Genomic DNA, 20,675 nt, shown 5'->3' with positions numbered 1-20,675 from the left:
CACAGCCTTCCCCGCTCTCCTTCCCTGTGAGAGAGAGGGCAAGATAGCAGGAGAACAAGGCTCTTGACCCAAATAGCCATCTCTGCCTATCCACGATCCCAAGGAGCTCTCTCTCTCTCTTTCTCTCTCTCTCTCTCTCTGACAAGGCTGAGGAATTCGCAGGCCTTCGGGGCCCCGTTGCAAGAGCCTTCCCGGCAACGCCGTCCCAGGCAGCCAACCAATGGGGAAATTGGCAGCCCAGCGTGCCTGGTGGGCACCAGATAGGGGAAGGGTGGCCCTAGGCACGGCAGCAGACGCCGCAATCCCCGCCGCCTCCTCAGGGCCGCCCGAGGTCAAAACTTTTGCGCCTTCGCCATGTGCCTCTTCGCGCTCGCTCTTTAAGCGAAGCGGGCGGCTGAGGGCTCCGCAACAGACGCCCAAAGAAGGTGGTGTCGTCGTGAGCTTTTATAGGGAAGGCGGAGAGAAAGGCGACGCAGAGCTCCTGTCAGCCAAGCAAGCCACGGGAACGACCGAGAGGTTCCCGCTTTTCTCAACAGGGCGCCGCTCAGCGCGCAGGTGGGCGAGGCCGCCCGGCCGCTGGCCTCGCCTCGCTCTCTCGCTCTCTTTTTCCCCGACGCCACGCGCTAAGTCCCCCGCAACCGGGGTTTTATAACCCTGCCGGCTTCTCTCCCAGGAAGAGACCAATAACCGGAGGGGACTCCGCCTGGCTACCCGCCTCTCCGAGCTGGGCGGGGAAGCGATGTGTGTGTGGGGGGGGGGGCGGGGCGGGGCGGGTGGAGGGTGGAGAGGGGCGGCAGCGGAACGGGGAGCTCGCGCGCGTGTGACATTTGGGGAGAGACCTCCGCCGGCGGAAGACTTCCCTGCGCTTTCCTCGCCCCCCGCACCGTCCTACCTCAAGAGCATCATCCGACGAGGCTTCCTGTTTGACCACGGAGCTCAGCTCAGAACCGCTCGGCGCGGGAGAAAGAAGGTTTCCTGTTGCTGCCGCTCCTGCTCCTGCTGCGGGTGCTGTTGCGTGGCTGGGGAAAGCGGACTCTGGACGGTGAGAGAGAAGTTGCTTTGGAAAGAGGGCAGTTGGCGCCTTTGGCAGCCGGAGAAAAAGAGCCTTTCCCCTCCCCTCCTTCCCTCCCCTTCCCCTGACTTTCTTTTCCTTCCTTTTGTTGCCGGTCTCGTAGCAGGGAGAGAGATTCTCTCTCGCTCTCTCTCGCTCTCTCTTTTTGGGGGGAAAAGATGCACACGACGCAGAAGGACACCACCTACACCAAGATCTTCGTCGGGGGTCTGCCCTACCACACCACGGACTCCAGCCTCCGGAAGTATTTCGAGGTCTTCGGCGAGATCGAAGAAGCCGTGGTCATCACCGACCGGCAGACGGGCAAATCCCGGGGATACGGATTTGTAAGTCAAAAGAGACCGCCGGGGGGTGGGGGGGGACGACGACGAGCGGGGAGAATGAGGTGGTCGTAGTCGCGGGAGAGAAGGCAGTGCTGGGGAAGGGGACAGTAATCCCTCAGCCTCGGTCTCTCTCTTTCCCCTCAAAAAAAGAGGCTTTGAAAAGATTGTGACCATTTGGTTGGAAGGTATGGAAGGCAGACAAACGGTACATTTCCCTCAAACTTAAGCCACGGGGTAAGCGAGGCACTTAAGAAAAACTGCCTATCAACTGAGGGGGGGGGGGCTCCCACGATTAGTACACTACTGACTCCAGGTGTTGTGGGGATGTTTTGTGGGGTGATAACTTTTTTTCCTCTGAAGTCTGTGCTGTGGGTGCTAGGGATATTGGCTTCATGGCTGCATAGGAAAACTTGCTAATAAAGTTCTGGCCTTGAATGAAGAAGCCAGCTGGCTGCAGACTGATAGGACATGTTCATATTTTTATCTACAGTGGCACATGCTACTGTGTCACTGGCTTGGAGTGCTGCAAACTTTCTGTGCCCCTGTTTAGGGAAACAGAGAATGCTTCGAGTAGAACTGCATTTTAAAAAAGTGTTTATTGTATTAATGTCACACATACACACACACACACACACACACACACACCTGTCTCTAAAATTCTGACACTGAAAGATACTGCCTAGTTGTATTTTCATTTGGGTGAGGGGAGTTTATTTATTTGTTTATTTAATAGGTCACCCAAACACCCGTGGGCAGCTTACAACTAAACAATATGTAAAAGAGTGCAACCAACTGTAAAAGCAAAATACCAAAACAAAACAAAAAGGGAACTCCCTGGTCATCCTAATCTGAAAGAGTCCATCAGAAAGAGTATTGTTTTACGATATCTGGAAGGTTGTTTTGAGGGTTGCAGTTTTGATACCTTTGCTGTTTACTATCAAGGTGACAATGGCGGATCGAGCTGCTGCTGAAAGGGCCTGCAAAGATCCTAATCCAATCATTGATGGCAGAAAAGCTAATGTGAATCTTGCATATCTGGGAGCGAAACCAAGAATTATGCAGCCAGGTAATAACTGTGATTATTATCTTCTAATTTTAGAATGAGTGGTTTGCAAATGAACAGCCAAAAGTTCTCAAAGAACATAGTTCTGAAACATTGTAATATCACCCAATTCTGTGGTTTTAATAATGGCCAATTCATGTTGAGGATACTTTGTGTCAACGCAATACAAAACTTGGGTATTTCTGGTTCAACTATAAGAATTATGTCCAAGAGCCATAATGTCATGTGATTTGCAGAATGTGGGGCAGACCTTCCTAGAACAGACATAAGACATTTGGAGTAGATGAAAGGGGGATAAGTTACTTTTTCCCAGGTATATGTACATACGTGCTCCATGTAGAAAATATGGACAATGAAACAGCCAGAAAACTTTCCTTCTTAAAAAAATTGACTGTACCTTTGACTTGCTATGGAAACCCTCCATGTGTGCACTACAAGTGTAGTTCTAGTTGTGTGAAGAAGTTCTTGCATAGTCCCTTTCTAAATACTTGACTGATAGAAGTCCAGGAAACAGAAAGTGGAAATTTAGAAATCACTAACTTGAGAATGTAGAAAATAATATCACAGCCTCATGCAAAACCTAGTGATTTCTATAGGTTATTACCTCAAATAATGTACACAGGATTATGGTCTCTCTATTTATTGTGTATATATAGGGAAAATTAATGTATATAGTTCTTTCAAATATTCAATTTCTTTTTTGGTGAGTCACATGTGATGTCCCCCTTTAATTGAAGAGTCTAATTAATTAATGGGACTAAGTATTTAATTGATAAGATAATCTAATTAAATGAAGAGTCATTCTGTTGTATGTGACTCAGAATATAAATTTTCTTTTAATTAATATTTCTAGTACAATATTTGGCAGCATCTGTAGTCAACATTTGATTTCTAAGAATCATCAAAAATAAAATGCTTCAAAATGAAACCTGGAATAGCTTTCAGTTTCTTTGTGAAACCTATCTTATTATTTACAATAATAGTCAGCAACCTATTCTGGCACCATATATAACACTGTAATGTCTCCTAGGCATCTCAAAAACAAACCAAATTTTGTAAAATCAATAATTGCAATAACTTTTGATTAATAAGTTTACATTAATTTGTGGAGCAACAGACATCATTGGTGTGCGTAGTTTCTGTGTTGCCAAACACTAACTCCCTGAGTTATTTCAGTTGTTTATTTATTTGATATTTCTTTTTATCAACATTGTACTCCTGAAGTACTATGCTCTTTTTTTTTTCCAGCCAGGCTAGCGTCAACTTATTTATGGAAGTTTTTTTTTTCATTACTAAATTCAGCCTCTTAAACTCAAGACAAACAATTTGAAATTAAATAGTGGAATTTAGGGATCTTTCAGGAAAATGAACAAATTATTATTAAAATTCAGTGGGTATAGACTTTTTAATAAAAAGTCACATGTATGTACTCTTTAACTATTATTGAGGACCTCTCCTACTGAAAGTATGAAGTCATCCCCATTTACTTAGAAAATTATATGTTTAATCTTAATTCGTTTGCATCGATTAACCCTTTCAATCCTAATTATTCATTATAAATATATTATGGAATTGTTTAGAAATCACTTAGAATGAATGCATTCACAAGATGGCCACCCTGTTCCATTCTACTTTCTAACTTACCTTATTTCTGTTAATGTTAATATACTTAATTTTTTAATATTTTATATTTTTGCTTTTTTATGATGTAAGCAACCCAGAGTCGCTTGGCAGTGGAATTAACTTCATATAAGTTTAATAAATAAATAAAACAATAATTCAAAGATACAGGCTGTTATTATGAATACTAAAGTTAAATGAAAGCTAAAAATACATTGTCAGTTATTTTGTCTTTATATTTAAGTTCTAAACGAGGAAGTGCCTTCAACTATTATGGGAATATATAGTATTGTATGTATATCAACTTTTAGCATTGATTCAATTCAGTCTCATACCAACCCTTTGTTCATTTTTTTGCTATACTGGTATGTTGCTCATTCTATACAACAGTTATCAATTGGAGTAATTGATTCCATGAATTGCTAAATCAGAATTAGAACTCATTCATTTGATACACATTCACAAGCCATGGTTTGTACAAACTATGATTTGGAACAGTGAATTACCAAGTAATTTTTTATGTAACAAAATTACCTAAATTGAGGGAATAATAAACTGTAGTATATTACATTTAAATAAATGCAAATGACATTAATTTAAATTTGCTTTTTATCCTGACTATACACAAGTCTGGAGCAAATACAGCATTAGTTTAAAAAAAGATTATTTACTTCTGGTTTTGCTAATAGTTTATTGAAACATACCAGGATCAAGCCAATTTGGTACAGATAAAGGATCCCAATCTTCCAGCCTCAGCTAAGAGATTGGGAACAGGAACATCACTTTTTTCTTTTGTCCTTCCATAATTGGTTTTAACTATGATGTGGCATTGCCTCTTCACTGTCAAGAACTAACCAGATTAACACATAATAATATGATTCAGATTCAATCAGTTATTTGGCAAAACTTCCTCTAGTTATATCAAAAAAATTCTGCATTCCAGCAGAAAATCTTATGAGATTTCACACATGAGTGCAAGCTCATGAAATTTCAGTAGAAATGTTTGGGGGGAAAGTTTTGGGGAAGGTAGGCCAATGTACAAGAGTTCCCAGGGCTGCCAGGTATCTGACAACCATATTTAAAGCAATCCCTAAAAGGGCAACAGAAATTTGTACAAAGACATCTATACAAAAGAATTGTACAAAAAGGAAGTGTCAAATACAGCAACCAAGTTTAGGACTGAGAACATTACGTGTGCCCCAAACTAATAATGTATGAGGTATAATATTATGAATATTGTTGAATGAAAAGATTACTATTAAGGCTTTTAAAAAAATGATTCAGAGGAAGCATGGTACCTTTCTGCTATTTGGTAAAGCAGTCTGATTTTTTTGAGATTTTTTTAATATGTTAGGGGGGTCGGTGTGGTTGATTCAGTGGACAAGTTCGAGAGTTGAGCACCACATGATAGGGTGAGTTCCCATCTTCTTCCCCAGCTCTTGCCAACTTAGCAGTTTGAAAACATGCAAATGTGAATAAATAGGTACCACTTCAGAGTGGGAAGATAACAGCACTCCGTGATTTCATGCTGGCCACATGGCCATGAAAATGTCTTCAGAGATCACTGGCATAATGGCCTTAAAATCAGCACCACCCCCTCGAGTTGGCAACAACTAGCAGAGTAAAATCTGCAGGAACTTATATATAGAGAGAGAGGCTTCCCCCCAAAATTGTAATTGTTGTATGATTGTATTAACTTTAATGAACTGACTAGTTAAAGTTGCAGCCTTTATTTCACATGTGAAGAAAGGTTTGTGTTTCAGTGATTTATTATTAAATTTATTTGCTGTCCATCTTGCGGTTCAAGTCAACTCTAAGCAGCAAATAAAAGTGAGCCTCTGAAAAGTGGTTCTTCCAAATTTATTTTCAAATTGTGCAAAAGCTCAATAAAGGAGAATATTTGTAACTCAGGGTTGAAAAGAGGGTCTTTAGTGCTTTCTGATGATGATATCCTGACTAGTACTGATAATGTTACCTAGTTTGGGTAATGAAACATCTGCAAGAAAACAACCAAGTTCAGAGAGTATCAAGGATCCTTTATACAAAGTTTTGCTACTATTTTAAACTTTCTTGTATATACCAGCCATATTAATAATTTTGGACCATGTTCAATCATGTATTTTTAATACTAGAAGCAGCTAAATAACAGAATTATTGTTTGGCCTCTGTGCCTTGAAAACCAGGGTTATTTATTAATAAAATGAAACAAAATGCATTAGTGTATAAAACATTTTCATGAAAGGTAAGTTACATTTTACCTGCTTTTAAGAATGATCCCAGGATAGTATTTATTATAAATCTGCAACGCTTTGGTTATTGATGTGGAAGTCCCATTTAATTTCACAGACTTTAATTCTCCATAGAGAGGTAAAAGATTGCCAACATGAAGTAACAATGGAACAGAAGGAGTACCAATATACAGTTTGTGCTTTGTTTCGTTTTTAGGTTTTGCCTTTGGGGTTCAACAGCTCCATCCAGCCTTAATTCAGAGACCCTTTGGGTAAGTCTCCTCTAAACCTGGGTTGGTTTGTTTTCTTTGCAGTGGGAAACAGATAGCTTATATATGTTAACGTCCTTTAATGTGACTGCTGGCAATAAAATTATTACTTTTTTGTTTCAAACATGCAGATTTAAAATGCCCTCACTTCCTTAATGGTTTTCCAATAAGCGTTAAAGATCCTGCACTGAAGCAGTCCTGTGTGGATAAGAATGTGGGGAAACCAGGTCTGCCTATAATCAGCGCTCCAGTGTATCCCCAACAATATATACATATTTCTTAAGCTAAACTCAATGTTATTTATCTCTTTCTAATCTGACAGGGATCGTTTACAGTTAAGATAACTGATGAGAAGGATATGAGGTGGAATAGTTCTGTTTGGAATTAAACTCTGTAACCAGTAGACTCAAAACACACAAACAAGCTAAAATGGTGATTAACGATGCATGTATGTTTTCTTTCTATAGTCCATAGATATCAGTGTGGTTTTATTTATTGATTGATTGATTACAGTAATGAAGTGGTGTTGATAGCTAAACTGTGTGCTTTTGTTTAATTGAAAGAGCTGTAGTGAAAGTTTTTGGTGGCTTTTCCATTTTGGTTTTGTTGAGGAGTGTTGACTTTGCGAAGGGGAGCAAAAGAACCTCTTTTTTCCCTCTTGCTTTCAAGCTGTAGCCTGCGACTTATTTATCTTCTTTTTAACCATATTTTGTAGTGATTGCTAAATTTGTGTGATACCATTTTATTTTCTTTTTTTCTTTAAAAAAGAAAGCTCAACATTGCTTGCATGTTACATTTTTTTGTTTTGTACTTTGGGAAGGATGTGGAGCTTTGTGTTATTAACAATATGCGTCCACTTGCACTTTCCCATTAATGACTTTGTTTTCATCAGCTTTAACTTACAGTATTCTTTAAATATGTGCTACTTTTAATAGACCTTTGTTTTTGTTTTTAATTCAACAATTCAATATGAAAATAGAAAAGGAATCTGCTTGAACTCTCTTTGTGCTCTTTTTCTCCTTGCTAATTCTTGCTAAGTAAAACTTAAGGTGAAACTGGAGAATAGTTTTGAAATACTATAACTTCTTACCATGAAACACTAGTAGCAATAATTGTATTTAGCCAGCTGAAGACTGAAAAAGACAATGTCTGGATTTATATACTATTGCGTTTCGCACAACGCACTGAGCTATAAACTAGCCAACCACTTTTTAGTCAAAAGTCATAAAATGTGGTTTACAAACTATCATTGCTGAGCTCATTTATAATGAACAACATTATGATTTGGTGTGATGTGTAAATCCAGTCTGTGAGTTGATGCCCTACAGAGGAACTCTGATGATAGCTATAATGGGCTATAATGGAGACAGGAGGGAGAGAGAGAGAGAATTAGAGAAGTGCAAAATGTTGTGCCCTTTCAGAAGCAATTTTCACTGATTTGGTGTCCGCAGATAAATCTGACATATTTACAGGTTTGGGAACTGGAACAATAGAGACTGTTGGGAAAGGTAAAATTTTCTGGCCTTTCATTCATAGGATCGTATTTCTGGAGTTTTGTGTGATGCAACACTGGATCCAGTTCATTTGCCTGTGATTATATGTAATTTTCTTGATAGTTTTTAAATGCTTTAATTTCCCCAACTATTTGTCAACTTAGGGGAAGTAAAGATGTAGAAATGTTAAATTTGTCTGCCATTAATAGAAAAGCTAAGTACATATATAGGAGGAACAAGGGAGTATATACACAAGATAAAGACTTCAAGATAGAAAGCTAAATAGATTTATGATCATACAAACTCTCCTTCTTAATCTTAATCCCATTTTTCTTTTTGAATACCAATAAGCAACAGTACAAATCTGTTAAGAATACACAAGATTCTGCTTCCAAAAATTATATATTAACCGTGTAACCATGTCTTAAATTGGCTTTTTCGTTTCTCTTAAGGACAAAACTTTTAACGTTTTAGCTGTTCATCAAAATAAACACCCTTAAGGAGTGTTACTGTTCTAAATCAAATATTTATACAGCATAATTTACCAAAACAACTAATTTAACTAAACAGATAGAATGAGAAGAATATTATTTTCTATCATTCTGACAGGTGTCACAAGACTCTTTATTTTCTCTTAAAAAATCTAGAGAAGCCCCTCCCCCTACCACCATGAGTGAAGTGTGCAAAAAAGAGGATATTTTTTTTCCCTCCCACGTCGGCTCTCCTGACACTTGCTATTATTGTGAAATTGCAGCTTCAGGAGGACCATTCATGCTGGGATCATAGTATGGGAGGAAAGATTAATTTCTCTTCCCTGCAATGTAGCTTGGCATTCAGCCAGTCTATTGAGAAAGATAACAGTTTTGCAAAAGGCCGGTGTTTTGTAAAAGAGGGAAATTCAACAAGTGTAGTTTGGCATACAGCCATGGAGATGAAAAGCCAAAAACTATGTAGTCAAAGGAACTACTATAAGTAACAGCATAGTTTTGATACTTCTGTATCAAAAGTTAACTCCTCTAAATTTAATAGAAATTGCTCCTTAGTAAATAAGTAACTAAAGAAATACTTCAAATGTCTCAAATTGATATTTTAGCTACGTTGCAGTCCATAACTTATGGCCTTCTGTTTTGCCCATTTGTACACTGTTCAACAGTTCATCTACATTATGTAGATGTTGCAGATGCTTACATTGATTTAGTGGCATATTACAGTGCTGTGATAGTCAGCATTCCTGAATATCTATTGTGTGTTCATCTAGTAAAAGTGCCAGCTATAGAGTATATGATTTCATATATTCTAGAACCATTTCTCCATTGTACTGAATGGAATGGTGATATGTGGCCTCAGAATTTTTTTGCATACCAACTAATGTTGCTGTGCTCCAAAACAACTGTCAGATTGCAAGCATTACAGTATAATAATAAAGAAAAACAATATTATAAAAATATGTAGGATGGGGTAAGCCTCAATAAAGATTTTATGATATAATGAGTAGTTCAGAGATAGTTTTTCTTAAGATAAATTTCAAAACATCTGCTGTCTAGGTGGTATTATAGTATGCAGAGATTATGATGGATCTTGATATAATATCTTTTTCTGATAAGATGAAGGATCTGGGTTGCAAATATCCAGATGACTATTAGATGACAGCAAATAAATACCAAAAACCCAAACTCTTTGTTATCACCTAATAGTCACCAAAATCACTGCAGATGGATATAGTAGCCTTATTTTGCATCTATGTTCTCCAATCCATTGTTTTTGTCCTAATGGTTCCATTGTTCATCCATTGTTCTTGTCATATATGGCTAGCCATATATTTATAAAATCTTTATCCAGTTTTATCTTGCTGTTTCATCACTAAAAACAATCCTATTTTATTCTAGGAACTTTTAAATATATAAAACTTTATTTGCTCAGAATTTTATTATTTCTCGGAATATATGTGCAAAATGGCAATTGCTCCACATGATGGACTGTTGGATTTACTTGAATATAGTACGAGCTGTTCAAAACCTCCCTCATCCCTTCTGGGTGTGCCTGGATATGTTAATAATCAAAAGCGGTACTAAAGTTTACCTACTATAATTTAGGGTTACTTTATTTTGTAAAACAATCTATCCTTTACCTGGGTCTTAAACTGGTTTTTAAAAATAACTTTATTAGGAACAATGACATATTTTTAAAATTCAACATTTTTTTTTAATCCAGGGGCTTTCTTTTCTCTTTCCGATTTCTTCATTTAATGTCTACATTTGGATGTTACAGAAATGTGGTTCCTTGTGACAAAAATAATACTTTAAACTATATGAATCTGTGTTACTTCATGGAAGTAAGCCAATGTCTTGACGGGTCAATCTTTTCCCTACCCCAAATCATAATTACATGATGGTTTGGCTGTATCTTCATACCAATTAAGTTGGCTGCATTAACTCAATAACCACTAAACAATGTTTACAAACAATAAGAAAGTTATGCACTGTGGTCACCTCAGATTACATAGCCAATGATGATATAAACAGTTTGCTTCCCCCGCCCCATCACCAGTAATTATCCTAGTTACCTTTCCGGAGGTTGCTCAGCTCTGGATTATTATTATTTTTTACACTTTTGTAAAAACAAAAACCCCAAATGCAGACATCCTGTATCCTGAATGGAATCAGAACTGCTGAAAGCAGGATGGGAGAAGTGTAATTCCTCCCTTGTGTTCTTTGTTTCCCAAAATAACTTCCTGCCAGCCCTGAAGGGATGGAATACAAACCAGAGCAGCAGAGATAAAACTGAAGCAACAATTTGGGGCTACTCCTGCAGCCATGCTAGATTTTCAGTGGTTGTAAAAATCTAAAGCAGTACAGTGGCATGATTGTGAATAGGTGATTGAGTTCAACAGATTTGATAAGGCTTTCTGCTTTGTTGAGCTTCAAATATTGACACAGGTTTCCTTTCATGTATGGACAAAGCAAGGGAAAGCAAGTGTTGACTTGGTACGATGGGCTCATATCATGAGTGTTGTCTATAAGAGTGCCAGGGAGATTCATGCTCTGCTTTTTGTGTCTCACACATTGCTAGAATCAAGACAGGTTTATTTGGAGGAAGACACAGAGATAGAACGACTCAGATTTATTCACTGAATGAGTCAGATCATGTGCTTGCTAGTAGACTTTTTAAAAAAATTATTTTACATTATTTATATGTTGCCCACATTGAAAGATTCTCAGTAGCACACAGCAAATAAAAACATCGCATTAATTATCACCAAAATAAAATAATAAACTCAGAGGTAATTATCTCTCACCCTGAAACGCTGTGGACTTCATAATCTCCCAGTGCAACTTACAGAATTGAACATTGAAGCAGGCTCCAAGCCAATGAAATTCAGTGATTTGATGCTTAATCGAGTTAATTAAATTTGACTCATTTGAAAACAGGTTGGAACCTACATCCAATTCTTCTGCAAATAATACATTCGAAAGTAAAAATAAAGTGCAAACTTATTTTTAGTTAGGCTTATACAGTGCAATGAGTAGCAATTAATTAAAAGAATACTGGAAGTAAATGTTTCCAAAATTTTCCTTATGCCCTGTCAAATTCAAAAGGCAAAATCCAAAATTCTGGAAAGAGGCTAGGTCATTCTTATCATAATACATCTTAGCTTACTGTTGGTGCTTTTATACATGACTGTCTATACTCTACTGGAAATCTGTTACCACTTAAATATCCTGATTCCACTGCAGTTACTGTGAAAATGCTAAATGCTTTAAAGGTATAACCACAACTGAACCCCAAATTTTTATTGCTAAGCGAAATAGTGAGTTTTGCCCTATATTATGACTTTTCTTGCCACAGTTGTTAAATGAATCACTGCAGTTGTTATGTTAGTAACACTGTTGTAAAGGGAATCTGGCATCCCCATTGACTTTGCTTGTCAGAAGGTCGCAATAGGTGATCACATGATCCTGGGACATGACAGCTGTCATAAATATGAACCAATTTCTAAACATCCAAATTTTGAACATATGACTGGCAGGATGCTACAAGTGTGAAAAATGGTCCTAAGTAACTTTTTTCAGTGCCGTTGTAACTTTGAATGATCACTAAACAAATGGTTGTAAGTTGAAGATTACTTTTGTGATGGTATTCACACATACACAACATATTTAGCTCAATATAATTACTCATTGAATTCAGTAAGGGTTGAATTCTGAATAAAAATGCATAAGATATAGTTATATAACAAGTTCAACACACACATTAAAGTGAGTTCTTTTGAAAGGAATGAATCCAACCCCAGATATAGCAACAGCAATAGCACTTAGACTTATATACTGCTTTATAGTGCTCTACAGCCCTCTCAAAGCGGTTTACAGAGTCAGCATATTGCCCCCAACAATCTGGGTCCTCATTTTACTCACCTTGGAAGGATGGAAGGCTGAGTCAAGTTGAGCCTGGTGGGATTCTGCCAAATTGCAGTGGGAGTATCTTGCAGTACTGCACTCTAACCACTGCGCCACCGAGGCTCCATATATATTGTAATATGCATGTTTTTTCAGAACTGAGACCCATTAAGGTTTTTTTTTTTAAAAAAAAGACTGACTTAAAAGTACTACTTACCAGTCCTTGAGCTAGCAAAAAAAATTTATACTGGCATAAAATATGATGTCCCCACTGACAGAGCTTATCCTGACCTAGACACAAAGCTAGAAAATGATTCTATCCATATTCATGGTACAGAGATTATGTTAAGGGTTCCTCCAGCTTTGTTTACCCCATCTCTTAGTACACCTTCCACCATGTCACCAATAGGCATGAAAGTGGCCATCAGTTATTCTCCTTACTGTACATTGGGATAGGAAAGAGCCTGGGAGGCAGCAAGTTTTAACAATGTCTGGATAGATATCTTTAGCAATCTGTCAAAACTCAACTCTATTTTTGCCTATCTGCTCTACAAGTGAATTCAAAATGAGCCCGAAAATTGTCTGCTAGACTCCTTTTGGACATAGTAGTTTAGCATTCTTACAGAACAGTGCTATTCCAGAATACTTCTAGACCCATAATGGTCTGCCAGACTCCTAGACATGGTTTGAGAACTGCTCCAATGAACATGAAACCCGTCTTTAAAAGCAGCCTGAACTACAGCTAACAGGTGTGGGAAAAGAAGCAGAAAGACAGCTCTCTCTTGCCATCGTGCAGCTGCTCCACCACTACTGTCGGTCAGCTGTTATTCAGACTAATCCAGGACTCTGATCCCGGGAGACCCCAGTTTGAAAAAAAAAATGGGTTAGCCTTTCCTAGGAAAAAAATGGCCCTAGAAAGCAGAATGCTAAAGGGAGAATGGCCTACCCATACCAATTGCTGATACATGGTGAGTTTACCCCCATTTTCTTGGATCACCTTGGTTAGTGAAGTGCCTGCAGCTCTATCTGTGATAAGTCTTTTTAGTGTACGAGGGAAAACACTGTTTTAATTCCAGTATAGCTCGAGTGAATTAAGGCCACCACAGGTATTTGTTGGGATCAAATGAAATGCAATGCCACGAGGACCCAGCACAATATATATAATCTAAATCTCAAAATTTTATTTATTTTTGCTTTATAGAAGTAAGGAAACACTCTGTTCAGTAGGGTTACTTGCATGTAAGTGTGTATTTATAATAATCTTGAAGGAAAATGGATGAGTTTCAGTGCCTATTTCTAATGTATCAAAGAAAGCTACCTTTGAAAAATCTTGAAAAAGGTGCAGAATCCAGTGTTTCTCCCAAAAGTAAGTTCAGAAGAACATTTTTCAATCTATTGCATAAAGATGCCTGAACAACCTAATGAGAAGCTGCTCTTTAACTTTTTGACCTTGAAGAACATAAAAGGAGCTAGCATTTTAGTATCATGACAATCTCTGCATGCTGGCGTTTCCAACAGATGGACGTTTACTTTGGCCTTATAAAGCCATTTTACTCAGCTGGAAGCTCTTGTCGCATGACAGATGATCAAAAATAGACCCACTGCAGCTTGCGCTGTCAATCATGTGAGATATGGCATAACAGTGGGCGCCTGAACAGAGTGCATGCAAATTGTAGGCTACGAAGTTCTAAAGGGGTAAAGTTTCATAATTCTCCCACCTGTTTGTTTCTTAGCTTAATAGAAACAAATTACAAGTACTTGAATACATAGATTCATCATGATATTCTAACAACGAAACAACTTTAAAAGTCCATGATGATGATGCTTCTGTCAGAACAGAGCTATGACTTAACTATAATAAAGTGATCTGCATGTGTCTTCTAAAGTCTTAAGTCTGATAGAAATGATCCTTGGCAATTGATCTGTTTTTAAATGAGCATTATGATCAAATTACTATATGGTTTTAAATCTATTTAAAACCATACAAAAACAAAGTTATTATTGACTTTAATACCATAGATTTCTTTTACAGAACACTCAATATAAGAGATGAATACTTTTTGCTGTATTTAAAAAAAATTCTTAACAAGTGACTGTCATTCTGTTCAATAATCTCTTCTTATATGCATCCTTAATGTGTTGCTGTTTTCCTATCCAGGACAGTAGGAAACTAATTATGATTTTTTTAGTTGGATCCTTAATATTGAATTGTAGGCATTGAAGGGGGAGTACATAGAACATAGAATAACAGAGTTGGAAGGGACCTTGTAGGTCATCTAGTCCAACCCCCTACTCACACAGGAGATCCTACACCATTTCTTACAGATGGTAGTTGTTTCAAAGCAAAGCTGTATGGATTTTAAGTCCAAAAAATTACTTTCTAATGCAGTAGTGTTATATAACTAAAAACAATTTTTGCTTGGCAACATCATATGAACATTGAAAATAATTTTTCAATGCAGCTGTATTAAATTGGTTATAGGGGGATCAAGCGGATGTAATCTGTGCAATAGAGAGAAAGGAAACTTACAACATTGCATGAGAAGCTGAAAGCTTTCATTCTGCATCTATGCGTGTGTGCGTGTTCCCTGAATCTTATCAGAATTACACATTATGTAGGATTTCCTGATAAAGTTTTAGCTGCAAGTTAAAACTTTGGAGAAGTTTCTGTTTATTCCAAAGGGAGTAATAGGTTCGATACATAAGATACAAGAGTAATAGGTTGGATACGTAAGATACAAGGGATCGATCCATATACATATAGGTGGGGAATTAGCAACTTGTATAGCTGTATGCAACAAGCAGAGCTTATTTTAAGCCATGCAGATTTATTCAGAGATTTTTAGGCAAACCATTATTATTCTATGCATAATAACCACGGTCTCCATTACCAAGCCATTCGTAAGTAATCCTAAGATAATACCTGAAGCATTTGCGTGTTGAAAGCACCACAGAAGTATTGTTCTCTATACATATGAGAGCTTTATTACAAATATCAACAGTGGCCTGCTTGTGCTTCTAGCGGCACACACATAAAAAAAATGGAATGTTTAATAGTAAGGAGAATATTGAAGTATGTATGTAATAACAGCAAGGTTGTTCCTCAAAATGTTTCTCCTTTTTTTTTTTATTAAACACTAGATCTACCTGAACATAATTCTACCCCAGCTCTCCCTATTTCCTTCCAAAGCTATGCCTTATATAGAAATAAGGAAGGTGGCACAAGATTCCGTGGCCTGATATGTCATAACAGGTTTGACTTTCATGGCCTTACAACCTCTTCAGAAGTGTGATGCACATCTACCCAGAGGTCACTGTCATGTATTTTAATGGCATCTATATAGCTTCCCCTCAATAGCCTTTTGTGACGGAGTGAATTGCACTATAGTTCGTTTGACAAGTGTGATTCTTGCTGTGTTTACCACACCTGTGAACTTCTATTTAAACTCCTTTTGTCGCCTGTGGTTTTTATTTATTTATTATTTTTTAATAAGGATGACTGAAGTTGCAGAGGAATTAATGTGTGCATAGCAATTCAAGTAGGATTGCCACAATACAAAATATTTGTTACCCTACATCAAATACATTTGAATAATGTGGGTAATGCAATGGAATAAGCAGAAGTCCTGTGAAATCATCGGTATTGGATCATGAAACTAAACATGTAGGTTACCAAAAATATATTCTAAGGAAAGTATCATATAAACTCTCAGTATATTACAAATCTTAGGGGGAAAACTAGTCACTTCTCTGTGGCTATGCACCCCGTGTCTTCTAGTCCCAAACCAGGATTCTTTAATTTTTCTTTTAACAAATGTACATGTTAAGATTGTCAGTATTTTAAAATTAGTAGTGTGCCTTTATAGTAATTCTGATTAGTGCTGTAAGTTGGCACTAACAATGTGACACTACTATTTTTTAAAACACACACACACACACATATATATTTTCATCAGTGTGTCTCCTTTTTAGCTTGCAAGACGATAACTGAAATTAATTATTGTGGCAACCCTATGCATATAACAACAACTAAATTTGAGTTTGGTTTTTAGTTCTGGACCGGGGAGTGAGGTTTCCCAGTGGCCTAACTTTATCTTCTGTTTTTCAACAGGATCCCTGCTCATTATGTATATCCACAAGCTTTTGTGCAACCTGGAGTGGTCATTCCACATGTCCAGCCTACAGCTGCTACTTCCACCACACCCTACCTTGACTACACGGGAGCTGCATATGCTCAGTACTCTGCGGCGGCGGCCGCTGCAGCAGCTGCAGCTTATGACCAGTATCCCTATGCAGCTTCGCCAGCTGCTGCAGGATATGTCACTGCTGGGGGATATGGCTATGCAGTCCAGCAACCTATCACTGCAGCAGCGCCTGGAACAGCTGCAGCTGCAGCAGCTGCTTTTGGCCAATACCAGCCACAGCAACTGCAAACAGATCGTATGCAATAGCAGATGGACATGGCAAGAAAGCATCCTTTGTTATTACTCCTATCAATTTACCTTCAAGCCTTCCAGTAGAAATAATTAACTTTTTAAGTTATCCAGCTTTAAAAAAAAAAAAGAACTACAATGCAATAGAATAGTATAAGAACAAATACCACTATCTTTTAAAGCATTATGCCTCCCATAGAATGAATAATATTGTGGGGTAAGATATTGTAAGAGTTTCTAAGCATCATCTTATCATGAAAGCATAGCTAAAGTAACCAAAAAAAAGCTGTTTTTTTTTAAAAATAAGGTGCATTTTACAGTATCCAGGGTAAAAAGTTCAGGTGAGCAATCCGTAACTACCGTATCAAGTAGAAGATTACTATTACTTAAATATTGAAAGCGCTGGCTGTCATTACAATTTTTTAGTATGGCCTATTTTGTGTGAATGAGTAGAAAAATATTTTTTGGACGATCTCATATTGGGCATCAAACAAACTAAGGAAGATGGCCCTTGGGAGATGGGGGAAGGGTAGACAGCATCAAAGTTATTTTCTCATCTGTCCTCTCTATGAATGGGACTATGGAGCAAGTGGTGTGGAATTAAAGGGTGTAACAGCTGTACAGACAATCAGTGACACAGCCCGTTCTGGAAAGAACACATCACTTGTTCTCATTTGATGAGGTTGTCACATTCTAATCCCTCTCCCCATCCTGTTTCACTTTTAGAGCAATTTTGACTGCTAGAGTCAGCTATTCTGATTCTTAAACAGGATCAGCTCTCTCCTACAGCAGCTTTCTCCTTTTATTTACTGTATCTATTCATGGTTTGTGAATAAAGGCAGGAAGAAATTTGCTGAATTTTAATATTTAAGAACTGTACTAGGGAATGCTTTTTGAAATGATTTGTATACAAGTTAATTCCTATTTAAATATTTATTTGCAAAACATAGGCCTCTTCCATGCGGCTACTTGTTGAGACTGCAATTCTTCAAAGGTTAATTCTATGTGAGCTATATTGTGCCTTAATTGTAATGCTATTTAAAGATATATTTATTTTGAAAGTTGTACGATGCTGCATTCTAAAGAAACCCACTTTAGATGTGAAACTGTAAAATATTGTATTCATCTCATAGTGTAAGTTATTTAGCAGGTTTAGCAGTAGAATATAAAATAATATAAGCAATTAAAGATGCTGACATGGGTTTATTGTCTTCAATAAACATACCTTTGTAAGGGTATTTTAAAACTTTTGGAAAGGTTTTGATCTTTAAGATGCGAGTTTCATGATTTTCCCGCTGTTTCACTGACTGAATACCAGTTTTCTTGGATGAAAGCTTTACTGGTTTTCAGTAAACTTACTTACTCGGAAAGATGTTCAGATACTACATATACAGTACCAATTGAGGAGTAAGACTCAATAAAAAAATTACTGTGATGTATAATAGGAGCTATATTTAAATTATTGGTCACACACATCCATAATAATGTCTGCATATGGAAACCATGGGAATTGGCTGAACAATATGATGAAAAAGCATGTGATTTGTCCAACCTGTGAGTTTCCTGTAAAGACACTTTTGGTTGCCCATGTGATGACTGAGTTGCAGATAAATAGCTCCAGTACCATAACAGTAATCCAGAATTGAATTTTTAGTCCCACTAATTTTGATGAGACTTTTTCTCAATTAGCTATATTAATGATAAAGTCTGAAGCCCCAATCTTAAACACAATATGTGCAAACACCATAAAGGAATACCCATCATGTCTTTAGAGTGGGTTATTGGTATTTTCTACTATGAAAAGGGGTCATTTTTCAGTTTCATCTCTGTATAGATCAACTATTATTCCTTAGCTAGGAAATGCTGCTTTCATTTGTCCTGTGAACTGCAATAATGTGTAATTTTTATTCTTGACCTAAAAAGAAATTTAATATTTTAGACTGTATTGGAATCTTTTATACTTGAACAATTTCATAAAAGGGAAGACAGGATAGCATTTTTATGGATTTCTCCAATGTCACTGGATTTATTTTGAATACTAGCCAGTGTTATATAAGATATATAACATGACTACTGTGCATGTTATTTATTATGTATATTGCTTTATAATGTTTCAGATCTTCTAATCTATACACTTGTATTAAAATAATAAAAATGTCATTGAATCCAAACTTTTTACAGTTGTACACAAAATAAGTTTCTTAATGCATCAAGACATTTTAACATGCATTTCATTGTTTCCCTATTGAGTAAACAGTTGGTTCATGGTTTTCAAAAGGTTGAGACAAATGAAATGTTATTTGGTTTGCCTTTATTTATGCAGTGCTGTCAAATTAAATTTTAAACAAGTGCTACATTACATGCAATGCATAATTAAGTTGTGGAACATCAGCATGCCATTCCTCTAAAAATTGGAACCAGGCCTATAAATCCATAAAAAAAAAACCACTGCTCTCACTCAGAAAGAATATAGATTTGTTTTGTCTTTACATTTTCAAAAGCACCACCACTGAAATAATATGCACACTATTCTCAGTGTCTTATTGAGGCAGATAGAAATTAAACATTTCCTAGATCAGGGGTCCCCAACCACTGGTCCATGCTGGGCTGCAGCCCATTCAGAATTGGGCTGCAGAAGTGGTGGGCGAGCATGTGAGATGCTGAATTTCTGAAAGTGGCACGCGCATGTAAAACCATCCTTTATCCCCCCCCTCCCGCCACCACCGGTTGGAGATTGGAGGCCACTGTTCTAAATAAGTGGCCACAGATCTGTGTGTATCATATGATCCCACATTCCAAGATTACCTCCCTTGTGCTACAGTATCAGAAGAGATAAAATTGAGGGGACTGATGCTATGTATGTCTAGGTGTAATTTTTTATTATACAGAGTTTCATCAGAAAACAAACCACCTCAATGTAATTACACATCATAGTTATTATCCACCCTTCACTGTTACTTATGAGTTCTTAGCTTTTCAGATTTGAGACAGAACTTAGGAATCTGAGAGAGAAAACACTGGGAGCTGATTTACTAATAGTATTCTTAGAGTTGTTTGAAATACGTTTCATTTTTAATTGTATATTTAGGACTTTAAAATAGACTCAGTTCACTGATTATTACTGTATAATTAAGGTGTGCTGTTATTTTATTTTCATACTGCAAGCATACTGTACTTGCTGTTTCTCCCAGAAAAGCTAAAAGTGGTTTACAATTGGATAATTAAAACTCCCAAACTTAAATAAATCCATTAATCCTTAAAATTAATAGATTCCAAAATTAAAAATTCTCATTTTGGGGGGAAACCCAGAGAAGACTGAAATTTCAAGTCACACCATTGATAATTTCATAATGCCGATTACCCAATCATTGTGGCTTACAGCAGCCAAAAAAAAAAAAGGGAGGACAGTCCCAGAATCCAAAGCCTGACCCTAACAAGTTGCTTTTACCTCTTTTGACACTTTTTCTAATTGTACTTATACTCATTGACAGATCCTTACAAAAATAGAAAGCAGTATTTAAATGACATTCATGTAACCTTATCCTTAAAAGATTTGTTGCATCAAACCAAGTTGCCCCAAAGTTCCAGAGCATGTATTGCTAACCTTGAATGATCTTAAAGCTATGCAGTTTCAAACCTTGATACTACTTGGATGGGAGACCAGCAAAAAATACCAGAGCAGAAGTATTAACTTGGAAGTAAAAACAATACCCTGTGGGAAGGAAATAAGAGTTCCATATTGCTGCCAAGAAACTATATGGACATGTCCTTAAAAGTACC

At 37.3% G+C, this 20,675-nt stretch overlaps 1 protein-coding gene across 1 annotated transcript; it reads left to right on the top strand.

Moving 5' to 3' along the window:
• The first annotated feature begins 766 nt into the window (after window positions 1-766).
• Window positions 767-19,066, top strand: RBM24 (RNA binding motif protein 24). The gene is made up of 4 exons (XM_087961345.1): window positions 767-1,398; window positions 2,338-2,461; window positions 6,524-6,578; window positions 16,574-19,066. The coding sequence occupies exons 1-4, from the start codon at window positions 1,231-1,233 to the stop codon at window positions 16,911-16,913; spliced, it is 687 nt and encodes a 228-aa protein (XP_087817471.1). The 5' UTR covers window positions 767-1,230; the 3' UTR covers window positions 16,914-19,066.
• The last annotated feature ends 1,609 nt before the right edge of the window (window positions 19,067-20,675 follow it).

This window comes from Notechis scutatus, chromosome 3, assembly GCF_049901735.1.
Source record: "Notechis scutatus isolate UNSWTSFEM ecotype Mainland chromosome 3, rNotScu1.2, whole genome shotgun sequence".
Classification (NCBI taxonomy): Eukaryota; Metazoa; Chordata; class Lepidosauria; order Squamata; family Elapidae; genus Notechis; species Notechis scutatus.
The sequence above is the reverse complement of the archived record's forward strand: the minus strand, read 5'-3'. Positions and strand labels throughout refer to the sequence as shown.

Excerpts from the sequence above, each read along its gene's own strand:
- RBM24 (XM_087961345.1), top strand. The coding sequence starts at position 1,231 with ATGCACACGACGCAGAAGGACACCACCTACACCAAGATCTTCGTCGGG. Across the intron at positions 2,462-6,523 it reads ACCAAGAATTATGCAGCCAG|GTTTTGCCTTTGGGGTTCAA; the intron begins GTAATAACTGTG and ends TTTCGTTTTTAG. Across the intron at positions 6,579-16,573 it reads TTAATTCAGAGACCCTTTGG|GATCCCTGCTCATTATGTAT; the intron begins GTAAGTCTCCTC and ends GTTTTTCAACAG.